The sequence below is a fragment of the Heterodontus francisci genome, chromosome 12 (genome assembly GCF_036365525.1).
Source record: "Heterodontus francisci isolate sHetFra1 chromosome 12, sHetFra1.hap1, whole genome shotgun sequence".
NCBI classification, from domain to species: Eukaryota; Metazoa; Chordata; class Chondrichthyes; order Heterodontiformes; family Heterodontidae; genus Heterodontus; species Heterodontus francisci.
Window position 1 is genome coordinate 51,177,314 of NC_090382.1, and position 23,067 is coordinate 51,200,380.

A 23,067-nucleotide genomic window follows, 5' to 3' on the forward strand; every position below is an offset into this window, starting at 1 on the left:
GAGGCAGGGCCGAACACAAGGAGGGGACAGGTGGTGGGACCAAGCACAGAGAGGGGGAAGGAGACGAGGCTGGGCAGGAGGAGGGGGCATGTGCGGGGTGTTGGGCCCGGGTGCAGGGCAGGGGAAGGAGACGGGGCGGGGCCGAAAGCAGGGAGGGTGCGGGAACGCGCACGGGAAAGGGGCAGGAAGCAGGGCCGGGCACGGGGTGGGAACAGGGGGCGGGGCCGGACGCAGGGAGGGGGAGGGGCCGGGAGCAGGAGGCGGTGCTCGGCGCTGGGAGGGGGAGGGGCCGGGGGAGGGAGGGTGGTATCGGCGGCGCGCGGGCGTCTGAGAGAGCCAGTGCCGGCCGGGGCTGTTGGTTTGTTGTAAAAGTGATAAGAGCTCACCCATGGGAGGGTGTGTGGGCACTCAGCATGATTCCTCAGGCAGTTTGAACGAGAATTCAGACGGCACAGGGGGTAAGAGAAGGCGTTTCTTACATATCTGTCTCTGGTTCCCAAGTTGTTTTTTTTATTATGTAATTGAGTTGGCTCGCTGCTTCTGTCTGGCGGTGAGTGTTGAAGTCGGAGTGCGGGCCTCACACACACTCCCGGCCCGGATGGCCGCTTAGTCCGGGGAGGCGCTGGAGAATGCGGGCTCGCACCATAGTGCCATTGCCGGGACGGCAGTCGGTCTCCTCTCCCTCCCTGTCTCCAGCTCGGTGGAGAAGCTGCAGCTGATGCTGGCAGACAGAGGGATGCTTCCCCCATCGAGGATGTGGTGAGATTGGGTTCTGTCGCTGCAAGTCCAGGGGCGGCTGCTGCCTTTGTCTCTCACCGGCCCACATCTAAGCATTACTTTCCCTTATCACATTTGACCTAAAGTCGACATATTTTGATACTTGATCGAGATGTGGTTGCATTATTTTAGAGACTTAGTTGAAGGTTTCACGATTTGGTGCACAATTGATCTGAGACGCTACTCTTGATTTTTAAGTACTGTGTTCCCTTTGTTCTCCTTCGTTCTTTTCTGTTAATTTGTGTACATGTAATGTTTACTGTCTGGTGTGTATTTTTAAAAGTTTTATTATACGGTAACAAGTATTTTTTGAAGCATGCGCCCTCTTATTAAATGCAATATGAACTGTAAAGTTGAGTTGCACAATCCCTGAGCACATCGCAGTCCAGACGTCGGTGCTATTCTTACGACCCAAGCCTGACTGATGATTTGGGTATCTTGTAAACTGTATGACTCAACAGTGTTGTACGTGTCTTGAAGTTTGGAAATAAAAACAGGACTGTCTCCTTTTTTAATGAACTAGTACAAGAAAGTAATTAACGTAGGGGAACCAGTATTGAATGTAATTTAACCACCCTTTTCATTCTCGCCACGTTTTGACTTAACGAAATCATCAATCGTCCCAAAATAAATCTGCCTGAAACTTCAGTTTTTTTTTGGGGGGGTGGGGGGTGTTGAAGGATGACATGATATTTTTCTCTTTTTAAAGAAAGGATTGCAAACTAAATTTCACAGCAAAACTAGTATGCAAGTTTGTCTAGAGAAGTGACTGTTTTGGTGTGCTGCACGACTAAACTTGTAAGTTTTCAAATTGCCGATTTTTGATTAAACAAAGAAAAATTGTGCTCAGCAGTTTTTAATGTAAGAGGCACTGTTATACAGCTACATTTTTCTTACTCTTGTTTTCTAGGAAGTAATTATATTGTAATAATTCTGTCACTTTTCACCACCAAACTATCCCACCCTGCAAAAAATCATCTGGCATTCATTGGAGCTTTGGCTGTGAGTGTGTGATTGCCTATTTTCTGAGAGTCTTGTTGATGCTATTCAGTGATGCACAGAATTGAACCAGGCTGTTTTCCTACTTATCTTCATGATGGTGTTCCACTGCTGAAATGTTTCATTCCACAGCCTGGGTGAGAACCGGTAGAGATTTCCTAACAATTTAAGATATGTTACTTTTAACAAAGTTGGGATCTGAACTCGGGATCATGATTGGGAGCCCAGGAAGATATATTTGAATTGAAACAGAGCCATTCATGGCGTGTATTTTTCCTTACTGTTGTAATTCTTAATACTTGTGGTGCTCTCATGTCACTGGTTCCTTTTCTTTAACATGTTATTTCTGAAAAAGATACTTCTGCACTTGCACTTCCACCTCTTCTCTCCCCCAGCAGTCTTATCCATTTGGTGAGGATTCTTGTTTGGGTGAATGCGAACTTTCATTATATCCACTCCTGCTGTAGTCAGGCCTTACTTCTGTGCAACATTGTCACATATTCAACTTATCAAGTTCACGCTGGAGCAGATGGTGTGCTAGCATGTTTCCGAAAGAAAATTTGTGATTGTAACTGCATGTGTGAAGGGCCAGAATTCCCACATAACCTCCTTCCTCATGAGTAGATGGACAAAAAATGCACATTCAGTTTCTTTATTTGTGGTTGTTAGTTACTTGCTTTCACATGCGTTCAAATCCTCTGAAGAAGGAATTTTCCTCCACACAAGATCAGGGGGCAGGTTGTTCAACCTTGCCCGTCTAAGAGCGAAGTCCAAAGTACGGAAAGTCCTCATCAGAGAACTCCTCTTTGCTGACGATGCTGCTTTAACATCTCACACTGAAGAATGCCTGCAGAGTCTCATCGACAGGTTTGCGTCTGCCTGCAATGAATTTGGCCTAACCATCAGCCTCAAGAAAACGAACATCATGGGGCAGGATGTCAGAAATGCTCCATCCATCAATATTGGTGACCACGCTCTGGAAGTGGTTCAAGAGTTCACCTACCTAGGCTCAACTATCACCAGTAACCTGTCTCTAGATGCAGAAATCAACAAGCGCATGGGTAAGGCTTCCACTGCTATGTTCAGACTGGCCAAGAGAGTGTGGGAAAATGGCGCACTGACACAGAACACAAAAGTCCGAGTGTATCAGGCCTGTGTCCTCAGTACCTTGCTCTACGGCAGCGAGGCCTGGACAACGTATGCCAGCCAAGAGCGACGTCTCAATTCATTCCATCTTCGCTGCCTTCGGAGAATACTTGGCATCAGGTGGCAGGACTATATCTCCAACACAGAAGTCCTTGAAGCGGCCAACATCCCCAGCTTATACACACTACTGAGTCAGCGGCGCTTGAGATGGCTTGGCCATGTGAGCCGCATGGAAGATGGCAGGATCCCCAAAGACACATTGTACAGCGAGCTCGCCACTGGTATCAGACCCACCGGCCGTCCATGTCTCCGTTATAAAGACGTCTGCAAACGCGACATGAAATCGTGTGACATTGATCACAAGTCGTGGGAGTCAGTTGCCAGCATTCGCCAGAGCTGGCGGGCAGCCATAAAGACAGGGCTAAATTGTGGCGAGTCGAAGAGACTTAGTAGTTGGCAGGAAAAAAGACAGAGGCGCAAGGGGAGAGCCAACTGTCCAACAGCCCCAACAAACAAATTTCTCTGCAGCACCTGTGGAAGAGCCTGTTACTCCAGAATTGGCCTTTATAGCCACTCCAGGCGCTGCTTCACAAACCACTGACCACCTCCAGGCGCGTATCCATTGTCTCTCGAGATAAGGAGGCCCAAAAGAAAGTTACTTGTGTGTTTCCTGCTTCCTGTTGGTCATTGATTTCTTAAATAAGCAGTAGCAGTTAAAGTATTCCTATTTGTGTACACAAAATCTACATGTGCCATACCTTTTTCTTTGAGGGAAGATATACTTGAAATTCAGATGGCCTTTTTTCCAAAAAAGGTTATGGTAAACCCTGTTAATAATAAAAGTAATTTAAATCTAATTATCTTATGTTTGAATATAGTTGCAGAGAAGTATGAAGATGTAAGGTAGGAGAGGAGGGAATTTATGATTGAGTACTGGAAGCTTGATGAAACCTTCAGCATCTGATTTTATATGAGATGATGCAGTCACTTTTTGTTCGATTCAAATAGGATTTCTACCTGTAAACACTTGATTTGTTTTTGGAGTCTTGATACAGCAACTGAATACATTTATTTTCCAAAGAGATGTTTTAGTTCATGTGATTGAATTCAAATGTTGAGAGAAACATTTGCTGCAGCTGAGGCATAATAAATTGGGGGGGGACTGCTCTTTTTCCCCTTAAGTGCAACACTTTATGGAGGGAGCATCTTAACTTTAACAATATTACTTGTAATGCTGAGATTTTGTTTTAGTAGTTCATTGATTGTGAAGGACTTTAGGATGTCATGAGATATAACACATGTTATGAGCAAGGTGTATAAATGCTGTTTTTCTCTCGTGTCACTTTTTGTTTATTGTTTGATCGTGTCGCTTGTAGTCCTACAGCCTTAATTTTAAATATTGATGTATTCCATGCATGGGAGAAGTAAATACAAATTTCAAATCCATTACTTCAATGACTATTAGATCTGGTTGTGCCCAGTAGATATTTGGCATTCTGATTGGTTATTTTACTCAAGATTCAATGAATTTGGATTAGTACAGGCAAACCTAGAAATATAGGAGTAATCGTAGAACTGTCACAATCAATGGCCATACAATGTGGCAAACTAATTTTTAAAAAGTTAATAGAATATATTAATATAGTACCAATATAACCGCATTAATTATGCTAACATTTCACAACTCATTTGTGGTAACTACACCATAAAAAGGTCATTTCTAATGCGCCATGGATAACAAACTGGCTCCTAAGCAGAAAACAGAGACTTGCTGTTGAAAGTTTCTCTGGGCTGAAAGTGGGAAATGATGTTCCACAGGGATCGGTGTTGGGTCCATTGGTATTCACTATTTACATAAATGATTTTAAATCTGAAGTACAGCTTCAAAATTTATGGATGCTACCAAATTTGAGGTTCTACTTTAATAATGTAGAAGACTGAAGCATTCACAACCATCTCTAGCCAGAAATGCCGAGTGGGTGATACGGCTTGCCCCCTCACCCAACCCCTGGATCCCCACTAGTGCTGGTACCATGCGTCAGCCAGTTCGATTTAGTCCTTGTGATATCAATAAATGCTGGGCACACTGGATATGGCATAGGCTTTGGGTCCTGACAACAGCTTAGATTTAGTGCTGAGCACTTGTGCTCCTGAAGTCACTGCAGCCAAGCTGATCCAGTACAGCTGGAACACTGGCATCTACCCGACAAAGTGGAAAATACCCCAGCTTATGTGCTGTCCAAAAAAAGTAGGATAAATCTAATCCAGCCAGTTGCCGCCGCATCAGCCTAGTCTCAATCATCAGCAAAGTGATGAAGGACTAAGTGCTATCAACAACGCTTACTCCCCAGTAACCTGCTCACGGATGCCTGATATTGGTTCCGCCAGGATCACTCAATTCCAGGTCTCATTACCTTTATCCAAACATAGATGAAAGAGCTGAATTCCATGGGGTGAGGTGAAAGTGATTGCCCTTGAAATTAGGGCAGATGTAACACTGTGTGACATCAAGGAGCCCTAGTAAAATTGAAGTCCGTGGAGATCGGGGGGAAAACTCCTCACTGGGTAGAGTCATACCTAACACAAAGGAAGACGTTTGTAGCTGTTGGAGGCCAATCATCTCATCCCCAGGATATTGCTGCAGGAGTTCTCACCGCCTCAATAAGAGGTAGGCCATTTAGGATTGAGGTGAGGAGGAATTTCTTCACTGAATGTGATGAATCTTTGGAATTGGCTACCCCAGAGGGCTCTGGAGGCTCAATCATTAAGTATGTTCAAGACAGACATCTATAGATTTCTAGATATTAAAGATTTCAAGGGATATGGGGATAGTGCGGGAAAATGGCATTGAATGAGATCAGCCATGATCTAGTTGAATGGCGGAGCAGGCTCAAGGGGCCAAATGGCCTACTCCTCCTATTTCCTATGTTTCTATATTTCAAAGCAATATTTTAGGCCCAACCATATTCACAGCTGCTTCATCAATGACCTTCCCTCCATCATAATCACAGAATGATTACAGCACAGGAGGTGGCCATACAGCCCATTGTGTCTGTGCTGGCCCTCTGCAAGAGCAACTCAGCTCGTCCCACTTCCCCACCTTTTCCCTGTTTTCCTGCAATTTTTTTCTGTTCAGGTAATTCTCCAGTTCCCTTTTGAAGGCCTCAATTGAATCTGCCTCCACCACATTCTTAGGCAGTAAATTCTACATCCTAAACACACTCTGCGTTTAAAAAAAAAACATTTTTTCCTCATTTCGCCTTTTGGTTCTTTTGCCAATCACCTTTTATCAGTGTCCTCGGATTCTTGATCCTTCTGCCAGTGGAAACCGTTCCTCCCTATCTACTCTGTCCAGACCCCTCATGATTTTGAACGCCACTAACAAATCTCTCAAACTTCTTTTCCTTAAGGAGAAGCCCCAGCTTCTCCAGTCTATCCATGCAATTGAAGTCTTTCATTCCTGGAACCATTCTCGTAAATCTTCTCTGCACCCTTTCTAAGGCCTTCACATCTTTCCTAAAGTGTGGTGCCCAGAATCAGCTGCAATAATCCAGTTGAGGTTGAAGCAGTATTTTATAAAGGTTCATCATCACTTCCTTGCTTTTATACTCAATGCCACTATTTATTAAAGCCCAAGATTCCTCGCCAAACCTGTCCTGCCACTTTCAGTGATTTGTGCACCTCTACATCCCAGGTCCTTCTGCTCCTGCACCCCCTTTCGAATTGTATCCTGTATTTTATATTGCCTCTCCTCGTTCTTCCTCACAATGTATCAGTTCACACTTCTCTGCATTAAATTTCATCTGCCACGTGTCCACCCATTCCACCAGCCTGACTATGTTCTCTTGAAGTCTATCACAATCCTCCTCACCGTTCACCAATACTTCCAAGTATTGTCATCTGCAGAATTTGAAATTTTGCCCCTGCACACCCAAGTCAATGACCTGAAACGTTAACTCTGCTCTCTCCACAGGTGCTGCCAGACCTGCTGAGTATTTCCAGCATTTCTTGTTTTTATTTCAAGGTCATTAATGTAGGTCAAGAAAAGCAATGGTCCTAAGAGCGATATCTGGGGACCTTCCTCCAGTCCAAAAAACAACCATTCACCACTAATTTCTTTCCTGTCACTCAACCAATTTTGTATCTGCTGACATTGTCATTTTTATTCCATGAGCTTTAACTTTGCAGACAAGCTGTTGTATTGCACTTTATCAAACATCTTTTGAAAGTCCATGTAGACCACATCAAATGTATTACCCATATCAACCATTCCTGTTACCTCATCAGAAAACTCAAGCAACTTAGTTAAATGCTATTTCCCTTTAACAAATCCACAGTTGTCCAAGTGTCTGTTAATTTTGTCCCGTATTATCATTTCTAAAAGCTTTCCCACTACTGAGAGTAAACTGACTGTCTGTAGTTGCTGGGCTTATCCTTACACCTTAGTTCCAAAAAAGGGTGTAACATTTGCAATTATCCAGATCTCTGGCACCATCCCTGTATCTAAGGAGGATTGGAAGATTATGGTCAGTGCCTCAGCAATTTCCTCTCTTGCCTCCCTCAGTGTCCTCAGATGCACCCCAACTGGTCCTGGTAACTTATCAACCTTAAATACAACTAGCCTTTCTAATACCTCCTCTTTATCAATTTTTAGCCCATCCAGTATCTCAACACCTCCTTTTACTACCCTTTCACTATTTATATACCTGTTTAAAAACTTTTGGATTTCCTTTAATGTTGGCTGCTATGTACATGTACAACTTCCATATCCCTGTGGTGGATGTACTCACTTTCCTTGGCAGGTACGTTGAGGTGGCTGGAAACAGCACAGAGGTCAAGGGCACTTTTGGTATCTGGACAAGCAAAAGGCAGGTTAGGGTGACCTTGAAGGTGGATGCCAATGGAACCAACCTCACCCTCCTTCCAGTTTTGCAATTGGTGGAAGTCGAGGTTAGTTTGTGTACGCAGGGCAACCCAAAGTGTGTCGTACCTGCGGCAAAACTGGTCGCTTGGCCTTCGATTGCAGTGCACCTTTTGCCAGAGCTGCAAGCAGGAAGGGCATTTGACGCAGGAATGCAAAGAGCGCAAGTGCTGCAACATGTGTGGGGAGGTTGGCCATCTCTACAAGGCCTGCCCAAAATGCTCTGTCACCTATGTGCAGGCTATAAAAGCAGGAGCAACAACCAGGGCTGCTGCAAAGGAGATTCACTCCCATCCACCACCTCTGGTACACAACATAATGGGAAAGAAGGCATGGCATGCAAACAAAGCGTGAAGGACACTTCAGAAATTGCCAAACCCCTCTGCCTCCTCCAGAGAAAGCAGATTCAATGGAACAAGAGGCAGCACCAGAAGGCGGAGAGTGGCAAATAGTTACAAGTAAACATACAAAGAAGATAGAAAAGAAAGGGAAAGCCACACTGCAAAGTAGCAGTAGGAAGCGGCTGATGCCCCTGACAGACACCAGTGGCTGCTCCTTGGATGGGGAAGGACAGGAGGGCTGCCATCGACTAAAGAAGTGGCAAAACACCAAGGACATAGAGGAGACAAATGGCCCCGAACTGAGAAACCCGGGAAGCAGTGAAGGGCCCAGGGAACACCTGCTTCGGGATGCCAGAAGCAGCAGTGCAACCAGTGCCCCCCAGCTCCGGGAAAGCAGGAGCAGCGATGCAACCACCACCCCCCAGCTCCGGGAAACTGGGCACAGCAACAGCCTCGACGGGAACAAAAGGAAAATACATCACCTGAGCACAAGGAAACTCTTCCTGAGGACATAACCCCTGCCCAAACTTCACCCAAACGGCACAACGCCCCTGTGGTACAGCAGGTCTGTTTTCTCAGCCCAACTGCTTTGGACAGTTTTTTAAATGCCACAGTTATGCAGGAACACACCCAGGAGCTGAAACTTGCATAGATTTTTGGATGTCTAATCTAAAATCTATAAAATAGTTTTAAAAATTGCCTCTATTAATGTGCGTAGTGCTAAGTGCACCACACGATGTGTTTCAACCTTAGGTTACCTGGCCAATGTCAAGGCTGACCTATTTTTACAGGAGTGTGCGATACCGCACCTCCGCACTTAAAGGCAGTGGTCAAGGTGGTGGTCCCATGGGTCATCGATCTGGTCAGGGGAAAATGATTCCCATTCCTCTGGCCTGGGTATTCTGCTGTGGGAAGGCAATTTCACCATCTCTGAAGTCAAGGAGGTGGTGGGCAGTCACCTCCTCATAGCATGCATAAGATACCACAATGTTCCACTCCAGTTCATCAATGTTACGACCAAGGCGGGAATAATGCACTGTTAATTCAGTCCCACTACTCCACAGGTCATAGCGTATCAAATGAATTTCCCACCTACTGAAGACTATCCAAATTAAACACTCTATTTTTCCCCAAGAATAAAGCACACCAAACCAGGTTTCTGTAAACAACAACAACAACAACATCAACATTAACTGGAGACAGAGCGAGAGAGAGGAGCAAGGTGGGAGCAGAGGTTTAAAAAGCGTGCCAAAAGCCCAGAGTCAGAGACTGGCGACAGAGCGAGAGAGAAGCATGGTGGGAGCGGAGGTTTAAAAAGTCCAGAGTCAGAGACCGGAGACACAGCGAGAGAGAGGAATGGAGCGGGGAATAATCAAAGTGATGTCGCAATCAACAGTGAGAGCAAAAATTGAATAAAATACTTAAATAGTTAATTAAAACACATTAAGGATGGCAGGGCAGGTGATGTGTCATGGCTGCTGCATGTGGGAGCTCCTGGATGCCAGTGTGATCCAGGGCAAACACGTCTGCAGTAAGTGTTTGCGGCTCAGAGTCATTGAACTGGTGTTCGAGCTGTAGACGCTGCAACACATCAGGGAGGGGGCAACTTAACTGGACATTTTTTACCAGGAGGCAGTCACAACCCTGTTACAGGGTGTTCTGATTTGGCCAGTGGTCAGGGACAGGAGAGTGTGGCTGCAGCTGAGGCAGGCAAGGGGACCCAGAGGGCAAGAGTACAGGAGCCTCAGCCTTTGCGATTGTCCAACAGGTTTGAGGTTCTTTCAGCTTCTTTGGATGAGAGTGGGGGCTGCAGGGTGGATGAGCAACCTGACCATGGCACCACGGTACAGGAAGACATTCAAGTGGAGGGAGAAAAAAGGAATGTAGGGGACAGTATAGTTAGGGGGATTGACACAGTTCTCTGCAGTCAATTGCGAGAGTCCAGATAGAGCAAATAGAAATAAATAAGTACGGTTTGATAGCCATTACAGAGACATGGCTGCAGGACAACATAGATTGGGACCTGAATATTGAAGGGTACATGGAATTTAGGAAGGACAGGAAGCTAGGAAAAGGTGGAGGGGTGGCTCTGTTAATTAATGGTATTAGTGCAATAGCGAGGGATGATCCAAGTTCAGGAGACCAGGATGTCGAAGCAGTTTGGGTAGAGATGACAAATCATAAAGGCAAGAATTTACTTGTGGGAGTGATGTACAGGCCACCTAACATTAACCACACTGTCGGACGGCGTATAAAGGAAGAAATAATGGCAGCTTGTCAGAATGATACAGCAATAATTATGGGGGACTGGAAAAATCAGATGGGCAGAGGTAGCCAAAATGAATACATAGAATATTTTCGGGATAATTTCTTGGAACAATACGTTCTGGAGCCAACCAGAGAGCAGGCTATACTAGACCTGGTATTGTACAATGAGATAGGATTAATTAATGACCTCATAGTTAAGGCGCCCCTAGGTAGCAGCAATCATCATATTGAATTTTACAGTCAGCTTGAAGGAGAGAAGAATGGGTCCAAGACTAGTATTTTAAACTTAAATAAGGACAATATGAGGGTATTAAAGCAGAGCTAAAGTGAACTGGAAAATCCAGTTAAGGGATAGGTTAATAGAGATGCAGTGGCAGACATTTAAGGGGATATTTCAGAATACACAGAATAGATGCATTTCAACAAGAAAGAAAAATTCTAAGAGGGGGACCTGCCATCCCTGGTTAACTAAAACAGTTAAAGATAGTATCAAACTTAAAGAAAAAACCTATAATTGCTCAAAGATGGAAGGCAGGTCAGAAGATTGGACAGAATATAAAAAACAGCAAAGACTTGGTGGGCCGAAGGGCCTGTTTCAGTGCTGTATCTCTTTAAAAAAAAAAAAAAATGATGAAAAGATTGATAAGGAAGGTAAAATTAGAGTACGAGAAAAAGCTAGCCAGAAATATAAAGACAGATAGTAAGAGTTTCTATAAATATTTGAAAAAGAAAAGAATTAACAAAGTGAGCGTTGGTCCGATAGAAAGTGAGTCTGGGGAATTAATAATGGATAATGAGATGGCAGATGAATTGAACAGATATTTTGCATCGGTCTTCACTATAGGTTTTACAAGTAACATCCCAGAATTAGCTGTAAGTCAGGAAATGGAAGGGAGGGAGGAACTCAAGAAAATTACAATCACCAGGGAAGTGGCACTGAACAAATAGTTGGAGCTGTGGGCTGACAAGTCCCTGGGTCCTGATGGACTTCATCCTAGGGTGATAAAAGAAGTGGCGAGTGAGATAGTTGATGCGTTGGTTTTAATTTTTCAAAATTCCCTAGATTCGAGGAAGATTCTGTTAGATTGGAAAATAGCGAATGTGACTCCTTTATTCAAAAAAGGGAGGGAGACAGAAAGCAGGAACCTAGAGGCCAGTTAGTTTCATATCTGTCTTAGGGAAAATGTTAGAAGCTATTATTAAAGACATTATAGCAGGGCTTTTAGAAAAATTCAAGGTAATCAGGCAGAGTCAACATGGTTTTGTGAAAGGGGACTCATGTTTAACCAATTTATTGGAGTTATTTGAGGGCATGTGCTGTGGATAAAGGGGAACTGGTGGATGTATTGTACTTAGATTTCCAGAAAGCATTTGATAAGGTGCCACATTAAAGGTTATTGCAGAAAATAAAAGCTCATGGTGTAGGGGGTGACATATTGGCATGGACAGAAGATTGGCTAGCTAACAGGAAACAGAGAATAGGCATAAATGGGTCATTTTCTGGTTGGCAAGAGGCAACGAGTGGTGTGCCACAGAGATCTGTGCTGGGGCCCCAACTTTTTCCAATTTGTATAAATGACTTGGATGAAGGGACCGAAGGTATAGTTGCTAAATTTGCTGATGAGATAAAGGTAGGAAAGTAACTTGTGAAGAAGACATAAGGGGACTACAAAGGGATATAGATAGGTTAAGTGAGTGGGCAAAGACCTGGTAAATGGAGTATAATGTGGGAAAGTGGGAAATTGTCCACTTTGGCAGGAAGAATAAAAAAAGCATATTATCTAAATGGTGAGAGACTGCACAGCTCCGAGATGTAGAGGGATCTGGGTGTCCTAGTGCATGAATCGCAAAAGGTTAGTATGCACGTCCAGCACGTAATTAGGAATGCTAATAGAATGTATTGTTTATCGCGAGGGGAATTGAATACAAAAGTAGGGAGGTTATGCTTCAGCTATACAGGGCATTGGTGAGACCACATCTGGAGTACTCTGTACAGTACTGGTCTTATTAAAGGCAAGATGTAATTACATTGGAGGCAGTACAGAGAAGGTTTACTGGACTAATACCTGGAATGGGTGGCCTGTCTTACAAGGAAAGATTGGACAGGCTAGGCTTGTATCCGCTGGAATTTAGAAGAATAAGAGGCGACTTGATTGAAACATATAAGGTCCTGAGGGGTCTTGACAGGGTGGATGTGGAAAGCATATTTCCCCTTGTGGGAGAATCTAGAACTGGGGTTCACTGTTTAAAAATAATGGGTTGCCCATTTGAGACAGATGAGGAGAAATTTTTTCTCTGAGGGTTGTGAGTCTTTGGAATTCACTTCCTCACAAGGCGGTGAAAGCAGAGTTTTTGAATATTTTTAAGGCAGAGATAGATAGATTCTTGATAAGCAAGGGGTGGAAAGTTATTGGGGCTAGGTGGGAATGTAATCAGTTCAGCCATGATCATCTTGAATGGTGGAGCAGGCTCAAAGGGCCAAGTGGCCTACTCCTCCTAATTTGTATGTTCGTATGTATTTATTAGAGAAGAAATTTAGGGTCTTAACTACTAACGAGAGAAATCTGTACGTGAAAAAACCCCTATTCCCTTAACCCTCATGCACACACATACATTCAAAAAGAAATGGTTAACTGGTTTCACAAGAGGATTTTGAATTATAACTGTGTTCTTAGGAACAGTAGGAATAATAAAAAATAATTGAGGTTCAAGTTCTGATGGGATGTTTTCGGTACAGTGTGGAGTCTGAGTGGAATAGTCGGATGCCACTCGAAGTCTGTCCAGGCAAGGATGATGAACAATCTGTGATGGGTAGGTGTTCATGGCAGTTTAAATGCAGTGTCTCCTAGGTCTTCCATCAAGGGTGCAGCAACAGGTCTGCTTGGGTTTTGACGCAGCAGTCTCGCAGTAGAAGGATTCTTCAGATTTCAGGATTTTCGTAGAACACGGGAGGCAGCAGGAATCTCACTGGATGCAGCAAGTCTTCAGAGACCAGAGGCAACAGGAATCTGCTACCTTTCAAATGCAGAATTCCTTTTCAAGAGATGCGAGTCTCCTTTTCTGGGTCTTTTCTCTCTGGCTACAGGCAGGTCAAGCAAATATTTCAAATGCATGCTCTTTGTACAATTCACAGGCTTTTAAAGGGTCCAAAGTGAAAAAAGCACCTTCCTGGACATAGTTACATGTCCAGACACAGCGTCTCCCCCTTGTCACTCAAGCTGCTCTGAAGAAAGGCCAAACCCCTGTGATTTCCTTGAAACTGCTGACCTTCCTGTCCTTTTACAAGTTGAACTTCCTTTCAAAACATTGCTGGAATTCCAATTATTTTTGGCAGGTGTCCTTCACTGAGCAGAATCCTCCTTTCATTTTTTTTTAAAACACAGAAGTCCAAGATTTTAGTTTAAAAAAAAATAAAAGCTTTTGTGACAATGTGTACAACCCCGCCCAATACAATGAGCGGCTGACCTTCCTCCAGTAGCTTCCACTGTTGCTGGCAACGTCTAGGAGGTGATTTCAACTGCATCATCGACACAGCTGGATGATCTGGCAGTGATGAGAGCAAACTGGACACTACGTCCAGATTCCTAATGGAAACAGTAAAGATTCCAAGCTGTACGACGTCTTCAGCACCCCTGCAGATGGAGTGCAGCGTAGATACACCTGGTCAAGACTGGATGGGTCTGCCCATTCCAGGATTGACTTCCTGTTCGTGCCCCGTGCTTTCACGGTCAGATCCATGATGTCAAGTCAGTGTTCTTCTCTGACCACTGCCTCCTACTGGCCGACTGTCCATTGCAGGACGACCAGCAGTTTGACAGAGGGACTTGGAAGCTGAACATAAAACTGCAGACCCCAGAGAACATTGAGGAACTGAAAAGGGATTACAAAGGTTGGGGAGCTGTGAAACCCTTCTTTGAGTCTACGTTGCACTGGTGGGAAGCAATCAAGGCGAACATCAGGAGGTTCTTCATCCTCAGTGGTGTTCAGAGGATGAGAGAGAGACGGAGGGAAATGTCCCGACTCCAGAAAATAATTCAGAATCTGTTCCTGCTGCAGTCAATTGGGGTTGAGGTCAAGGAGGATCTCCAAGAGGTGAAGAGCCAGCAGGCCTCGTTCTTTGACATGGAGACTTCCAAGGTCATCTTCCGGTCCAGAGTCCGCTCCGTTGAGCTGAATGAGACGTGCTCTCCTTCCAATAAGTACAGAGAGAGAGCTGTGTGATCAGCCTGAGGAAGAAGACTGCTCGGTAACGTCATCGCAGTCTGACATCGTCAGGGTCAGCAAATCCTTTTATGCCGGCTGTATGATGTGAAGCCCACGGACAGCACAGCCTCCCCAGTCCTTCCTGTCATCTATTATGGAAATCTTAGATGACAGTATGCAGGAGAGTCTGGACAAACCGCTAACTCTGGACGAACTAACAAAGGCCACCAGGTCCTTCAAGACGAGTAAAATGCCCGGAAGCGATGGCTTACCGGTTGATTTCTATTTGACTCTGTGGGACAGGATCAGCCCAGACCTGCTGGAAGTGTACAACAGTATGCTTCTGGCCAGCAGTACATCAGAATCCATGAGGGAAGGTATCATCCCCCTCATCTACTAGGGGGGTAGGGAGGATATCAGAAATTGGCAGCCTATCTCACTGCTTAATGTAGACTACAAGAATCTGTCCAAAGTCATCACTAATCGGGTCTAGTCTGCTCTGGAGTTGATGATTCACCCTGATCTCACCTGAACACCTGGCAGGAAGATCTCTGATGACCTTGCGCTACTCAGGGATACGATCGCCTATGTGCAGGACAGGGGTTGGACACCTGTGTTATGACCAGGTGAGAAAGAAGTCCAGGATTCCCTTTCAGCCTTCACCGGGTCTTATCGTACAGGGTTTAATTTTAAACAGTTTTTAGCTCCCCCTTGGTGAATCCTTGTTCACTGCTTTCCAATTATAAGGTAAAGAAACCAGCACAAACAGGCTTTTTTAGGTTTAAAGAAGAAAAGTTGACATTTGTTAAAGTTAAACTCTAATTTGGTTGGCACCTACAGATAAACGACCCGCCCATGCATGCATAATACACGCATGCAAATATGGACAGAAAAGAGCAGAAAAAAATGAAGTGGAAAAGTTTGAGGCAATATCTGAAGAGTTTTTGTTATGGCTCTTGGAGCTCATTGTCGGGTCCTTGAGCGTAGGTAGATCTTGCTTTTTATTGTGGCACAGTATTCTTAAACCTTGTTCGTTGTAGGAGATTTTTCTCTTCTTGGGCTTCATGTGTCTTCAGTGGATTCAGAGGCTTGTGAGATTGGAGCAGACAGGAGCAATCTTAGTCCAGGTGTAAACAGGCACTGAATTCAAACTATTTGTACAATTCCGAAAAAACCCATGTTGCCAAGGAGGTTAGTCATGTGACTAACTGGTCTGACCATATCTTGGATTGTATCACCTTCGCAATCTCTGGAATGCTCCTCTTGCTTATAATACCTGGTATTCAAGGTCTATTGTGGGTTGAATATGTCAGGGAATGGTCCTTTGTCTTTCCACTCGCCATCTGTTAATATGCAAATGTCTTTTCCGGCCACGGCTGATCGATTTAACAAGACCTTTCTTCACTCCAGTAACAGTTTAAAATCAATGTTCGTGACAAAATTAATGTGCCTTATTCTTGGCAGGTGGCAGACTAGCATGACACCTGCCTCATCAGCTTGGACCAGGAGAAGGCTCTTGATAGGATATCGCAAAACTACAGGGTGGACGTCCTCTCCGAAATGGAGTTTGGGGAGAGAATCCGCATTTGGATCAAACTGTTCGACACGAACATCAGTAGTACAGTCTCAATTAATGGGTGGGAATTGGCAAGTTTCCAAATCAAATCTGGTGTCAGACAGGGCTGTCCTCTCTCCCAGTCTTGTTCGTTTGATGTATTGAACCTTTTGCTGCATCCATTAGGAAGGATGCGGACATAAGAGGGGTGGTGATCACAGGCAGCGCAGGCACACAGGTCAAAGCCTCCCTGTGTGTATGTTCGCAGGCTGATGAGCATCTGTGATCAGTTCGAATTGGCCTCTGGAGCCAAGGTAAATCTTGGCAAGAGCGTGGCCATGTTCTTTGGGAACTGGGCTGACCGATCCTTTGTTCCCTTCACCCTCAGGTCAGCCTACCTGAAGGTGCTGGGGGATATGGTTTGGAGGAGCCAGGACATGGGCCAGAAACTGGAAGGAGCTTGTAGCCATGGTGAAACAGAAACTGGGCATGTGGGCGCAGCTTGTTCTCTCCATTGCAGGTAAGAACCTAGTCATCAGGTGTGAGGCACTCGCATTGTTACGGTTCGTGGCGCAAGTCTGGCCCATACCCCACTCCTGCTCCGTGGCAGTCACCCTGAGCCGTCTTCCACTTTATCTGGACGTTGAAAATGGACCGTGTCCACAAGGACACAATGATCAAACCTCTGGGTAAAGGGGGAAAAAACGTACCCAACATCGTCCTCATCCTGATGGCCACCTCCTTGTGCGGCTGCATCAGACTGTGCGTAGAACCCCAGCACGCAAACACCAAGTGTCACCATGTGCTGCGGATCTGTCTGTCCCAGGTGTTGCGAAGGATAGGTCTGGCCACATTGTCGCGGAACACTCCATTCAGTTGGACTGTTGCCGTACCGCCTATTCTTTGACTACCAATCCATCAGGCAGTGGTCTGCATGGAATGTCTTCAAGGCCCTATGGGAAAAGGAGATGGTGGATCCTGTCGGATGATTCCCCCAGCAGACTGCCAAAGTTATTTAGCAGAATGCTTCATCACCAGAACTTTCAAACAAGCGCCAAGATGTAGCTTGGCTGGTGGTGAGAAGGGCCCTCCCCCTCAGATCCTTCCTGCATGCCCAGAGTCTCACCACCTCAGCACACTGCCCTCGAGGTGGCTATGGTGGGGAAGACACCATTGTCCACCTCCTTCTGGAATATGCCTTTGCAAAGCAGGTGTGGAAAGATGCCGCTGTTTTTGTCTAGGTTCATCCCGAGTAGCTCCGTCACACAGGACTCTGTGCTCTGTGGGCTGTTCCCAGGGATGCACACCGAGATGAACATAACTGCTGCTGCAGGACCATCAAATTGGTGAAAGACGCACTTTGGTATTCCCGAAACTTGCTGATCTTCCAGTGCAAAGAGTTGTCCACGACCGAGTGTTGCAGACTTGCACGTTCCACAATCCAAGACTACGTGCTGAAGGGCATACTAAAGCTTGGGGCAGCCGCCGCAAAGGCTCAGTGGGGAAAGGCCAGTGTGTCAGGTCCTCCTGCTGTAGTGAACCGAGGGGCTGGAACCCGTGTAAAACCCCTTGGGCTGTATGCACCAAAATGTGTTTTGCTATGTAATGCTAATGTACGTTACATATAAAATGGAATGGCAAGTGTTGTCAGGCACCTCACGTTTTCTGTATCGAAGGAATCTGATCTCTATTGTACTTAGCGAAATGTGAAATTTGAAATTTTTTGTAATGTATTTTTGAAAATTTTTATGAATTATGTATATGTTTGGGGGGAAAAAAGAAACATACTAATGTGGAAAATTCTCCTGAATACACTTCAGGAACTCTTTCCTCCTCTTTTCCCTTTACAATGTTAGTATCCCAGTCGATATTCGGATAACTAAAGTTCCCCATTAGAACCACTCTAGTTTTTGCATCTCTGTAATTTCTTTGCAAATTTCTACTCTATCTTTCCCACCAGTTGGTAGCCTATGGAATACTCCCAATAGTGTAATGGTGCCTCTGTTGTTTCTTCACTCTGGCCAAATAGATTGTGTCCTTGACCCTTCTCTGACATCCTCTCTCTCCAGCACTACAATATTTGGCTTAATCAATGCTGCCACCCCTCTTCCTTTCCTTCCTTCCCAATCTTTCCTGAACACCTTGTATGTAGTATCCAGTCCTGCCCTTTTTTGAGCCAGGTCTCTCATCACCACGATATATTCGCATTTACTATCTATGCCTGCAGCTCCCCAACCTTCTGTAACGTGCACTGTAAACCTAATTTAGACCTTATTGCATTCTACCTTATTCTGGCCTCACCTAATACCTTACTATTTCTTACTCTAGTGTTATCTGTGTCTCCCAATTCTTTGTGCACCTTATTTTTCCTTTCTAATGTTGCATTCTGTTTCCCATCCCCTGCTAACTTGGTTTAAATGTTTAAATGTGTATGGTTAAATCATGCACTACACACATTGCATCATATGGAAGCATATTTTGAATGTCTGTCTTGATTAAATAATTAATTATGTTGATAACCTGTAGTTGGAGGACCACATTTTCAGTGAAAATATTAGGTTATTGTATCTGTCTTGTGACAGAGGAACAGGAGTAAGCCATTTTGTCCCTCGAGTCTGTTCCACGCCATTCAATGAGATCATGGTTGATCTGCGACTTAATTCCATATACCCAGTCTCCCATATTACCTTTGGCTAACAAAAATCTGTCAATCTCAGCTTTTAAATTAACAGTTGATCTAGCACCAATTGCCATTTGTGGAAGAGGTCCAAACTTCTAATACCCTTAGCGTGTTTCCTAATTTCACTCCTGAAAGATCTGGCTCCAATTTTTTTGACCATGCTGCCTCGTCCTGAATGCCCATAACTAGCAAAACTAGTTTCTCCCAATCTACCCTATGTGTTCCCTTTTTAATATCTTAAAAACTTTGATCAAATCACTCCTTATCCCTATAAATTCCAGGGACTTCAACCCTAATTTATTTTAATCTCTCCTCATAGCTCATCCTCATATTTTGCAGAGTTTCTATTATGAAACAATCTTCATAGTGTTTTATCTAAATGGGAAACCAAGCTTTAAAATGAATCTATTTGAAAATCAGTTTTTTAGTTGGTTGTTCATTGGTTTGCAATTAAATGTATATGATGGAATTACAAATTGGGGGCCAAATATTTCTTGTCATCTTGAAGTAGTTTGGATGTAATATGCTGAGCCAATTTTGGGGTTCCACCAATTCTTTTTGTAGAGATTGTTATATTTCTATTGTTGCCTTGTCCTTTTTTTTATAATTAATTCTTTTAAGGGAAGTGCAGTCAACATATATTTCTCTCAGAACTCCACAAGACTTTAGTACATGCATTGACTTAATCATTTGCCATTTGATGCCACATGGCTTTCTATGGGGATACACCAAGAAGTAATTATCCGCTTATATAATCATGGTTAAAATGTAAGGGTGTATTATTTTTTAGTGGGCCTTCTATACATCTTAATTGATCTATACTTGTGCAGTGTCAACAATCTGGTTACTAAGCTACTCAAAATCAACATTTATTGGTGAACTGTGCTTCCTGAGCAGTTTCTGTACCTGAATGTAACTCGAGGTACAGACATGGAGAAGCTTTTGTGATACTTTCCTTTGATTTAGACAAAGGTTAATGGATATGTTGCTGTAAAAGGTTTGGAGAAGATTAGATTCCATGTCATGCATTGGCTGCATTTTCTTCTTGTACTGGTGCTGCCCGGCCAGTGTTGACTTTTCATGACGAATGTGGCATTAATGCCCATTGTTTCATGCAAGTTTAATCTGCTTTTACACTACATTGTTATCTTTGAACAATAACATAACAGCCACTCTCCTATTTTTACCGATACTGCAGCCAGTCATCTTCAAATTAATTGCTTTGTGGGGTTTGTTATTCTGCGCATGTCAAGACCTAAGAAAACAAAGAACAGGAAAAGGCCAGCAGGTCCATCAGGGGATGTCCCATACTGTCATGGGTCAATTTATGCATACCGTCACCCTTCCACCCATCCCAATTATCAACTACCTACACAATCTTTTTTTTTATTCATTCATGGGATGTGGGCGTCGCTGGCTAGGCCAACATTATTGCCCTAATTGCCCTTGAGAAGGTGGTGGTGTGCCGCCGCCGCCTTGAACCTCTGCAGTCCTACAGCCAAATCCTCTCTAAACCCTGAAGCAAGTTCCTGGAGACCACTATAAGTGGGAGACATATCTGCAATATCTTTTATATCAAGGCCAGCCATAGTCAGGAATCCTTCCAGCTCCCTTTTTAAATTGATAACGTTTTCCAGTTCAGGGCGAGAGCAGGAGGTGGCACCAATACAGTCATCAATGTACTTGAAAACTAGTTGGAGGAGGGGGCCTGAGTAAGGAAGAAGGAATGTTCGACATACCCCACAAAAAGATAGGTGTAACTATGACTCGTGTAGGTATCCATAGCAGCACCTTTGATTTGGATGAAGTGAGTGGAGTTGAAGGAGAAGTTGTTCAATGTGAGAACAAGTTCAGCCAGGTGGCGGAGGAGGGTGGTGGATGGAGACTGGTTGGGCCTCTGTTCATGGAACAGCCCTCAGACTGTGCTGACGGGGGATGGAGGTGTAGAGAGATTGGATATCCATAGTGAAGAGGCAGTTAGGGTCAGAAAACTGGAAATTGTAGAAATGGCGTAGAGCATCAGAAGAATCACGGATGCAAGTGGGAAGAGACTGGGCAAGGGGAGAAAAAAATTTAGGTTAGGAAGAAATAAGTTCAGTGGGGCAGGAACAGGCTGAAATGATGGGTCTACCAGGGTAGTCCTGTTTGTGGATTTTGGGAAGGAGGTAGAAGCGGGCTGTTCGAAGTTGAGACTGAGGTGGGAAGCTCCTGTGTTCAAATCCCTCCATGGTGTTGCCCATCACTCACTGTAACCCACGACAGTGCTACAACTAACATCCACTCTTATTTTTTATTTTGTTGTGCGCAGCCCACTACTTAAGTGCGCAGGACCTTTAACTTTTTTATTGTGCGGCTGCCCACATGGGGTAACTTAAAGGGAACCTCTGGATTGCCGTGCGACTTAGAGGGAGCGTTAGCTATAACCCTCTGAGCTCTGCGTTCCTCCAATTCTGGTCTCTTGTGCATACCCAGCTTCCTTCACCCCTGCCATTGGTGGCTGTGCCTTCAGCTTTCTAGGCCCTAAACTCTAGAATTCCATCTTTAAACTTCTCTGCCTCTCCACTTCCCTATTCCTCTTTAAGACAGTCCCAAAAAGCTACCTTTTTTTGGCCAAGCTGTTAGTCGCCTGTTCCATTGTTTCCTTTGGCTAGGTATCAAATGTTTTTGGCTAATTAAACTCCTGTAATGTGCCTTGGAATGCTTTACTTTATTAAAGGTGCTATGCAAATGCAAGTCGTGAAGTCTATGTTTTGTGCAGTAAATGCCTAAGCTCTTTAATACTATTAGGCTCTCGAAGCCTATTATAAGTGTTAGCCATGGCTCAGTGGTAGCATTTTTGCCTCTGAGTCACATGCTTCCGGGTTCAAGTCCCACTTCAGGACTTAAGCACAAAAATCAAGCCTGATACTGTACTGAGGAAATGCTGCATTGTCAGAGATGCCAGCTTTTAAATGAGACGTTAAACCACGGTTGTCCAACATATGGCCTGTGGGCCAGAATCTGACCGTCCCAAAGGTTTCCATCCAGCCCGCAGATGTAAACTGCTGGAATGTCAGACGTCACGGCAGATAGCTGTAGGTTTGTTAGCACCCCGCTCCCACACAACATGGGTGCACCCAGTGGAGAGGCAGCGTTAACAGCCTGTCTCTATTATCTGCATTTATGGTGAATGCACAGACAGGGTACAGAGAGCAAGGAGCGGGTTGTGGGGGATGGCGAATGTGGAGTGGGGAGTGAGAGAGACATAGAGCGAGCATGTGAGTGGAAGTGGGGAGAGGGGAAAGAAAGAGATCAACATCACTCCTGAAAGATGGACATCTATCTGGCATACTCTGTGCAGACACAGATTGAGTACTTGTGCAAGCGAAAGCAATGCCAGGTATCTCACTAAATGAGTGTTTAACATAATGATGAGAAAGTAAGTCAATAAATTAATCTTGTCATTTAAAGCTTCACAAAAATGCACATTTGTTGTTTTGATTGTAAAGTAAAATTTTAGTGCCTTTATTTTTCCAAAGTTTTATCACAAGCACCCTGTGTAGGACAAAAAATGTAAGGTGCTGCACCCACCCCACCACCCCACCACTGCTCGAAAAGGTTGGGCACCGCTGCATTAAACCATCCCATCTGCCAGCTCAGATGGATGTAAAAGATCCCTTGGCACTGTCCTGGCCAATATTTATCAACATCACAAAAACAGATTATCTGGTCATTATCACATTTATGGGAGTTTGTGCACGCCTTGGCTGCCGTGTTTGCTACATTACAACAGTGACTATACTTCAAAAGTACTTCATTGGCTGTAAAGAATTTTGAGACGTCCGGTGGCCGTGAAAAGCATTATATAAATGCAAGTGTTATGATCAGGTGAGGAGGGGTTGAAGTCTCTCTCCTTTTCCCCCTCCTTGTTTGACCACAACAAATTTAGTTCTTTTTTTCAGTGGATATACTTGCCAATTCAGTGAGTGTTTAACTGTTTATGCGCCGTGATTATAAACAGCTTTTCTCGTTCAACAAAGAAAGAGGTTGGTTTAAGTACAATAAAGTTAATCTAAGTAAAAATAATAAAATATACTCCAACTTTCACACACACATAGGTTAGAGTGGGGAAGCATAGTTTGGTTGCATTAGAGCCCAGACAAATAAAAGGGGTATACAGTCTTTAGAGGTTGGTGAC

At 44.3% G+C, this 23,067-nt stretch overlaps 1 protein-coding gene across 1 annotated transcript in view; it reads left to right on the forward strand.

The window, feature by feature from the left end:
- The first annotated feature begins 312 nt into the window (after positions 1 to 312).
- ubtd2 (ubiquitin domain containing 2) overlaps positions 313 to 23,067 on the forward strand; it is a 166,789-nt gene continuing 144,034 nt past the window's right edge. Inside the window, exon 1 of the mRNA XM_068043406.1 lies at positions 313 to 458. Within this exon, the coding sequence (XP_067899507.1) occupies positions 389 to 458 (70 nt within the window). The 5' untranslated portion in view covers positions 313 to 388. The remainder of the gene's footprint in view (positions 459 to 23,067) is intronic.